This window comes from Amphibalanus amphitrite, unplaced genomic scaffold (assembly GCF_019059575.1).
Source record: "Amphibalanus amphitrite isolate SeventyFive unplaced genomic scaffold, NRLGWU_Aamphi_draft 001648F_arrow, whole genome shotgun sequence".
Taxonomy (NCBI): Eukaryota; Metazoa; Arthropoda; class Thecostraca; order Balanomorpha; family Balanidae; genus Amphibalanus; species Amphibalanus amphitrite.
In genome coordinates, this window is record NW_024883141.1 from 95,602 (window position 1) to 104,642 (window position 9,041).

Genomic DNA, 9,041 nt, shown 5'->3' on the forward strand with positions numbered 1-9,041 from the left:
CCGCCCACTTTCTTTCGTGGCGAATGCGTTGCCAACCAGCCGACCGGGCTCGATTACGCCACCGCCTTTAACGGCGAATGCCTTAGCGACCGCTGCAACTCGATCCTGATATCTGGAACAGCCTTGCTGGCGGTGAACCATACCGAAGATTTAGCGCATTTGCTTCCATCACTCCCATTTTTTTCGTTTAGCGGATCTAGAGACTTGTGTTTTGGCCACTAGAGATCTTTACTTGCGTCGCCATTAGGCCTTTTACCTCTTTCCTCCGTTCGCACTGTGTTCCAACCACATCAGACCACACATCCCATGGTTTTCAGCAATTTATTTGCCATAAAACCCGACAATCGACGTACCAATTGCCTGCTGTCGGATCCAATGGCAGAGCTAAAAAAGCTGAGCATCTACATACACATCCAATCAATCCTAGAGGGTTACTTCATGACTTTATTGTTCTATCACAGTTTTCAGCACCTAACATTGATCGATGGCATGCACACATGGAAAACATCAGGAGCACACGGGTCCGAGTCACAAAGAACCCCACTCTACATGGTGACTTTACCAATGATCGAATGTCAAACAACGACGCGCATCACATCAACGTGAAGCTCTCAACGTTCGCGCAGATAACGACACGGTGATGACAGTGAAAAGGCGGCGGCCATGCGGTGCCCACACGCGGCAGCAAGAGTCCAACATCCGACCAAACGAATCAAATCTTGAGGTAAGCGACGGGCGGTGACTAAAGACGCATACACCAGCAGACAATGAACGACACTTTCAACATTTCAGCATTTCAACAACAGTTGGCAAGGTACGACTATGCAGTCAACGCACGTGTCGTACATACAAAATGCAGCGAACACAGGCACCAGTTGAGAAAACCGACCTTGCCATGGGAAGACGGGTCATCAATGGTCTCGGGACGCGAGTACAATGATATGGTAGACTTTCCGTCACGACAGTGTGGGTGGGTGAACATAATAACAGAATACAAATACGACTACCTCCTCGGCACTCTAAGCCCTTATGGCAGATAGGCACTGCTCGCTTGGCGAGCTCAAGCCTCAGATTCAGAGAACGGGCTCGGTCAACACGAGATACGCATTACGCAGGCATCGGCATCCAGTCGACGGTGGTGCCATCTATACCAACAGAGTTTTACAGAGGGCACTGCGAACTGCACCGACGAGATGAAGTAGCCGGCGGCTCAGGGGCTCGAGATGCATTGAACCCGGGGATAAGTCGACGGTGCTGCCATCTGTGGCAGCGGTGGGCTCCACCGAGGGCGGCGCCAGCTGCTGGAGGTCGCTCGCCAGCCCTAGTGGCGCCATCTGCGGCGGCGGGCGCTCCCGCTCGTTCTGTAGGTCGATCCGCGCCCCGGACTGTACCAGAGGGCGCGCCACCTCCGCCTGAGGGCAAACAGAGGGAGCGGCGGTCGTCAGATAAGTCTTACGGACAGCTTACAGTGAATCGACTGGGGAGGGGAACTAGAACACACTGCACGAAATACGGGGACATGAAAATGTTCACCGTCTGCATTCGAACGATCGGCATCTCCTTTTATAATCGGTAAACATCTCAAATAATTTACATACGAGACTTCACTCCGTGCTGGAATGAGCGAAGTGTTTGCCTGATGAGTATCATTTCTTTTTAAGCACAGCTCTAGTGAGTACTGACCAACATGAAAAAAATCAGGTGGAACGGTATGGTGGAGGGCAAAGGACGAGAACTATGACATAACTGATAGAAAAAGTAAGTAAATGGACGGCACTTCATAGGAAACACGGCGTAGATCAGAAGTGATGAATGTTTGGAGATAAAACATAATACAGCTGAACGTAAGATGACAAAAAAGAAAAATAATAGAAAAGGGTGTAGCAGCGTTGTTCCTAGCACAAATGACCGAACGTGACTAGCGGAAGGTCGCCATTCGCCAACAACGGTAAATGCATCTCACAACATACACAGCGAGCATTTATTATCTCTACCATCCACAGTAAGAAGTAATTAGTGGGATATGAGACTGCAGGTCCTCGGTGGAGCCGACAAGACATACTCACGTAACGATCAGCGCTGGCAGCACGGCGACCGCCGGCGGTGCCAGTAGGACAGGAGCTCCTCCAGTGGTCAGGCTGGTGCTAAATGATGGGGAGTCTCTCTCCTGTAGCGGCAGAGACGGTCTCCAGTCAGATGAACCTGGTGAGGTAAGAAATAGAGTCAAACGGAGAGCCCTAACCCTCGCCAGTTTCCACTTTCAGAACGAGAGAGAGAGAGAGAGAGAGAGAGAGAGAGAGAGAGAGAGAGAGAGAGAGAGAGAGAGAGAGAGAGAGAGAGAGAGAGAGAGAGAGAGAGAGAGAGAGAGAGAGAGAGAGAGAGAGAGAGAGAGAGAGAGAGAGAGAGAGAGAGAGGAGAGAGAGAGAGAGAGAGAGAGAGAGAGAGAGAGAGAGAGAGAGAGAGAGAGAGAAGAGAGAGAGAGAGAGAGAGAGAGAGAGAGAGAGAGAGAGGAGAGAGAGAGAGAGAGAGAGAGAGAAGAGAGAGAGAGAGAGAGAGAGAGAGAGAGAGAGAGAGAGAGAGAGAGAGAGAGAGAGAGAGAGAGAGAGAGAGAGAGAGAGAGAGAGAGAGAGAGAGAGAGAGAGAGAGAGAGAGAGAGAGAGAGAGAGAGAGAGAGAGAGAGAGAGAGAGAGAGAGAGAGAGAGAGAGAGAGAGAGAGAGAGAGAGAGAGAGGAGAGAGAGAGAGAGAGAGAGAGAGAGAGAGAGAGAGAGAGAGAGAGAGAGAGAGAGAGAGAGAGAGAGAGAGAGAGAGAGAGAGAGAGAGAGAGAGAGAGAGAGAGAGAGAGAGAGAGAGAGAGAGAGAGAGAGAGAGAGAGAGAGAGAGAGAGAGAGAGAGAGAGGAGAGAGAGAGAGAGAGAGAGAGAGAGAGAGAGAGAAATGGTAACACATATGCCACGACAAATAGACAGCCACACATACAACGTCAAATAGACGGTTACAAATACCACGAAAAAATAGATGGTTACACAATCAAATAGACTGTCACACATTCTGCGACAGATAGACGGTAACAGTGCAACAAGATAGACGGTAGTTCATACCACATAAAAACGGTCACGCGTTCCACGACAAATAGACGGTCACACATACCATGTTAAACAGACAGTATCATATATCACAAAAAAATCAGACAGTAACATTCAAAGAAAACGGACGGTAATACATATATCAAATCAAGTAGACTGTCACATATAGCGCGTAAAAAAAAACTTACAATTACCACCATCAAACAGACGCTAACATATATCACGTCAAATAAACGCTCATAAACACCACAACAAATAGACTTCCACTCATATCACGGCAAAAGACGGTCATATATATCACGGCAAAAAAGGTTACAAGTAAATACCACGTGAAATAGACGGCGGCGGTCACACATCACGACAAATAGACGGTCACGTATGCGTCGTTCAATAGACGGTAACATCTATCCCGAGAAATACACGATTACGTCACACATATGCCACGACAAATGGGCGGCCAAACATAAACTACTCGTACAACGAATAGACGTTGGCATACCACATCAAATACATAGGCCATAGCCATATTTACCTTTAACAACGAAGGGTCACACATACAATATGCCACGTAAAAAAGACGGTCGCATACCACGGCACCCACACAGCTTTACATACCATTAAAGATCAATAGACGGTCACATATCGACGGTTACTTGTATACTTAACCCGCGCCCCGCTGGGCTATTCAGCCATACACGCCCTGCTGGGGAGGGGGGGCAGATTCTGCCCCCCCCCATCTAACTTCCGAACCGATGGTCGTAGAAAGACGCGGAAAACGGCAATCGAAAACTTTCAACAAGGCGGATCTTAAGAGCCCAATTTTTTTACTTTAGTAGGTCAGAGGTCAGGTCAAGGTCAGGTCAAGGGTACAAAATGCAAGCTTGTACAGTATCGGCCTTGCACCGTAGTTGCCGAAGAATGGACTGAGACTGATTGCCCAAAACGTGTTCTTAGACTACCAAGACAATATTCGTTGCATACAATGTCATTTAACCCTCATCCGTATAGGGGGGGGGGGGGGGTCGAACGGACCCCCCTGGTTTTTCGCGAATAACTCGCGTAAAAAGCGGCTGATAGCGACGAAACTTTCAGTACCTTCGCGTTCATCAATTTCACACCTACCCTGAAAATTTCATGACCCTGACCCAAATGACCTTTGACCTGTGACCTACTTTTCGAGACCATGTTTGGCTGGAATCCCGATTCGGCGTATGTCGGCTCGCATTAGCCGCGCGTTTGCAGCCTTTTCGTGGTTTCAAGTGTTCAAACATGTGATATGATGTTGCCCCCATGCATTAGGGTGGATGTCAAGGTCACCTGAAGGTCAGGCCAGGTCATTGACCTTTGATGACCTCGGTTCACTTTTTCGAGTTTTACATGTTTCTAGGCCAGTTTTTGGAGCTGAATTCGAATTTAGCAACCATATGAACATTTACGAAGTAGTTTTGGTGCCTTCGTAACATGTTACGAAGCTGTCAGAGGCGGTTGCCACCTACTACGAATACCCTTACTGGTTGACCTGACCTGACCTGACCCGACCTGGCCTAAATACATGAAGACACCATCTGTGATCAAAACTAACATGATATTCGTGATCAGCACCCCGAAAACCCCATAGCAGCCACACTTTACGACGTTCTAACAGGTCCCGATTTTCCCGCCTTTGGGGTCATTGACCTGACCTGCAAGGTCAACCAAGTGAGGTCAAATTTTGAAGTTGGTTGTTAAGGCCCAAAAAGGTGTCTATCTGATGCAGTTTTCCACGGCGAATCGAATGGTGTTATTTTTGCTTCCGTACGAGGTCTAGAACTTCCAAAAAAATCATTTTTCAATTTTTTTGTGCGTCGTGACGTCATAAAATTTTGAATGACTCCCACATTTTTGAACCGACTCTTCTAAAAATTGCTATGTAGGTGCACATAGACCACTTATCTGACATATATTCCGTTTTTTCGATACACTCAAAATTTTGGATTTTATAATTATTTTCCCAAAAAAGTCAGTTTCTTTAAGAAAAAAAGGGCCAAAATCCAAAGGTTTAAAAAAAAACGAGATAGCCATTTGATAGACAAAGTAGAATCACGTAAAACCTTTTTGTTACGTCTTGATTCCTTTAAAAATGAAGATGTTAGCGGCGTTTGAAATTTCGCCGTTTTTTAGGCGAAAATGGCGAACGTGACGTCACTAAAACGTCAATTTCTCAAAAAATTCCGACGGATTTCGCTCAAATTTTCAGGAAACGTGTCAAATTGATGTATAATAAGGTACTGAAAGTTGGCCGTCGCTGGCGTAACGCGTTTAGAAGTTATTGGCGAAAAACGGGAGGGGGCAGATTCTGCCCCCCCCCCCCCCCCCAGCGGGGCGCGGGTTAACCGTTACAAGCACCAAAACACATGCCCCTCTCACCGTTCCGTTGAGAAGTGGCCGCCCGGTGCCGCTCTGCTGTCTCGGTCCGCCGCTGTTGTTCTGGTACAGTCAGGACGGCGGTGACGATGGCGGTCCACCACCGATGGCGTCCCTCCTCCATGCCACCGATGGCGTCCCTCGTCTTCCCCCGATGGACATATGGACATAGATATTACAATCACCAGATTAAGAAATACTCGAATGGCAATATGCTTTGTTCACCTACTACACTAAACTACATTAGCATGCAACGCTAAAAAGATACGTTCACATTTACCCCGCGTTCGATGTCTCTCGGATGGCGAAGATTCTATGCCGTCCGGCCAATCACGTTCCATAACCGCAGCCGAGCCCCCGCTGACCTTGGACGGGATTGGCCGGACGGCATAGAATCTTCGTCGTCCGAGAGACATCGAACGCGGGGTTAGTCCTCATTTACTCGTTTGATTAGCAGCGCTTAGCCTACTGTTTAAATGGTCGCAATATAATTTACTCAAAAAGTAATAATATAAAACTGTTACTAACATACAACACAACGTCCGCAAAGCTAAGCCTTTTCTCACCTATTACAGGCATTATCTGAATTTCTTCCAGAGTCACCACGCCGGGAGCCGCCCGACCGCCCCGAGCGCCCGCGTAGCAAAAGCCTCACTCCGGCCGACCGGCCACCGCCTGCGGGCAGGTCAGACCCAGGGGCAGCGCCAGGCACGGCATCTGTGCGGGCGGCAGCGACTGGCAGACAGAGGCGGCACCAGGCATGAGATCCAGGGGAGCATCGGTGCTTGATCAGCGGAGATGGTGTCTGACATGAGAGAGGGCTAACTGGTCAACAAAAATTAATCAAAGTTCGAAAAAATTTACAAAGGTAATGGTACTCAAGTGGTCAGCGAATATTTGAAAAAGATAGAATTAGAACTGTTTAAAGGTAGTGTGCCAGCTTTCCTGGACCATATGGAGTTAATGACCCAGATAGGGAGAACCGGATTTTTAGAACTTATCCATACCTTCAAAACTCATGGAAACATCTTGAATTCTTCCAATTTTGAGTACCCCAGTGCGAAATTCGCCCCGACGGGTTGTCGGTCGTACCCCAACCACATTTCACACCACTATGAACAATAAATGCACACACTAAAATCGCTATTACCGATAGGCTCATCCAATCAAGTTTCGATAAACCCGTTCATCATCATCTCCTGCGGTTTCGAACACGCCTGTTGGTGGCTTCTGATGCTCGTCGAGGTCGGAATTTCCAAATACGCGTGGTGCGTCGGGCCGCGCGCTCTGACTTCGGCTAAGAAAAATGCGTCAGCTGATCATTGTCATTTCTGCCACTTGCATGTGGTGAAATGGGGTCATAACTTAAGAGACGGCTGTTTCATATCAATTATTTTACATAAAATCATATTTCAAACCATAAATTAATGTTCGACAGCCAAATTAAAGAAACAATACCAATACAGGCGTTTAAGTTCGATATTGTGTTGTCTACGATTAGGCAGCTGATAACTCATTCCCGTACGTCGTAGCTCTATAATGGCTTTTGCTTATTGTCACATGTGCGCCGCATTCGCGATTGTTGCCGACGCCTGTTTGCAGGTCAGCTCACTACAGTTGTTATACATATCGAAAAACCTATAAACTTTTAGGCGAAAAAAAGCACTATTCCAGGCCCATTTTTGATTTTTTTTTGCGATATTAGGTAAAAACAGAAACTTCTTATCATAGGAAAAATAAAATGGGAAATCATTGGAAGGTGGCACACTACCTTTAACCCGCGACCCAGTGGCGGTCTCAGCCAACTTCGCCCTAGTGGGGGGGGGGGGGGCAACCACCCACCTCTAACTCAAAAACTAAGAGGGCTAGAAAGACGCAGTAAAAAGCAGTCGATAGCTCTCAATGCGTACGTTTGAAAGTATTCGGTCATTTTTCACCTTAGAGCAATATTGGGGTCACCAGAGGTCATCAAAGGTCAAAATTTGCCAATTGTCATTATATTTTTCGGAAAACATGCCGCTATCTCAGGAACTATGGTAGCTAGAAAAACGCATTGAAAAGCAATCGATAGCTTTTGAACTTTTCTTTTGAAAAGGTCATTATCAATATTGACCTCAGGTCAACGGTTTAGCCTCCAGAGGGCAAGAACACCAAAAATAGCTGTTTTTACGAAAAGTGTTTTTCGACAATAACTTTCGACTACAAAAAGCCACGACACTTTTATTGCCAGAATCGTGTTCCCCTCGCCGAGACGCGTCGAATGAACTATAATTTGACCTTAAAAGGTCAACTTGAAAATTTGACCTCAGGTCAAGGTCATGACCTGACCGGAAAAGGTCATGTTGCATATCAGTCGATGCGTCTCAGCAAGACAAACACAATGAGACCATCCCCAGCGTTCTATCTCTTTCCAATCGCGAGTTATTGGCAAAAAAACTGTTTGTAGCCTCAAGTGACCTCGGATGACCTGTCTAGAGGCTATCAGCAAAAATGACACCTTGGTCATCACGAGTGGACTAAATCATTGTGATTCTGAAATATTTGGACTGCTCCGATGCGTACACACGGATCTAGAGGCATTTTCATTTTTCTCCATTGACTTGTAATGGAAAGGTCACTCCACTGACCTGACCTTAGGTCACGGATATAAAAATCCGAGATATACAACTTGTAGGCGCCATAACGGCATGCAATCCACCAAGTTTAAAACCTTTCTGACAAACACTGCAGACTGGACATGATTGCAAACTTTTTTAGGCTTGGTCAGTTAACTTGACCTGGTGACCTGACCTGACATGACCTGGGGTCAAAAATTTCACACATTGTCCAAAATTGATGTACCAAAAGCTACCCCAAGCGGCGCGGCGCTACGCACCGCGGTTTTTTATTCACACGCAAAAAAAAAACGCGACAGGGTGGTAACATATGCCCCCCCCCCCCCCCACTGGGGCGAAGGTTAAACACAGTGGACTCCTAACTCCGACACCGCGGGATTATCAACAGACACAAAAGAGTTCTGAGTTTCAGACATAAACAATGAGTCTCGGCTCGAAAAAGACAGCAGGACGGCCCCATGAGACCAAAAAAGAAAAAACATCTCAGCATCGGGTATTGACCGTTTCCATAAGCTCTTTTGAGACATTCTACGGTACCTCGTTGACAAGTGCTGCTTCAGCCCACCAAAGTGCCCAGAGACACATAATGATATTAGACACAGAATGAGACACAGAGACACAGAATGTCAGCAATCAAATTATCCGCGCTGTTTACATTTGAAATTATCCGCGCTGTTTACATCCCTATGTAGCTGACATGCCGTTTCTGAAGTCCCTCAGGTGATTCGCCTTCAGGTGATTCAGAAGCCGGGCTGGTTGGCTCTTTTGGTGTCGCTGCTGAGACGCTGTTCCACACCGGGCTCAGAATCAGAAGCGTGTTATCACCTAGTCGATGAGCATGGAATAGGTACAATTGACAAAATAACGCGTTAGAACACATCAATGTACGCGTGACAAGGGGCACTGTTTCGTCGAAATAGGAGGGTGACGTTATTGATGT

At 47.0% G+C, this 9,041-nt stretch overlaps 1 protein-coding gene across 2 annotated transcripts; it reads right to left on the bottom strand.

Annotated features, from left to right (window-relative positions):
• Window positions 1-426: 426 nt before the first annotated feature.
• On the bottom strand, window positions 427-6,704 carry LOC122374366. 2 transcript variants are annotated; one of them, XM_043353059.1, is made up of 4 exons: window positions 6,053-6,704; window positions 5,490-5,631; window positions 2,067-2,202; window positions 427-1,412 (listed from the first exon to the last, which is right to left on the bottom strand). In XM_043353059.1, the coding sequence occupies exons 2-4, from the start codon at window positions 5,608-5,610 to the stop codon at window positions 1,322-1,324; spliced, it is 348 nt and encodes a 115-aa protein (XP_043208994.1). In that variant the 5' UTR covers window positions 5,611-5,631; window positions 6,053-6,704; the 3' UTR covers window positions 427-1,321. The 2 variants fall into 2 exon arrangements, with proteins under 2 accessions (XP_043208994.1, XP_043208995.1); XM_043353060.1 differs by having other exon boundaries at window positions 6,019-6,059.
• Window positions 6,705-9,041: the final 2,337 nt, after the last annotated feature.

Bases quoted from the DNA above. Each gene is read 5' to 3' on its own strand.
- LOC122374366 (XM_043353059.1), bottom strand. From the start codon at position 5,610: ATGGAGGAGGGACGCCATCGGTGGTGGACCGCCATCGTCACCGCCGTC. The intron at 2,203-5,489 runs GTGAGAGGGGCA...TTACCTCACCAG, and splicing joins GGCCACTTCTCAACGGAACG to GTTCATCTGACTGGAGACCG. The intron at 1,413-2,066 runs GTGAGTATGTCT...GTTTGCCCTCAG, and splicing joins CTGCCAGCGCTGATCGTTAC to GCGGAGGTGGCGCGCCCTCT.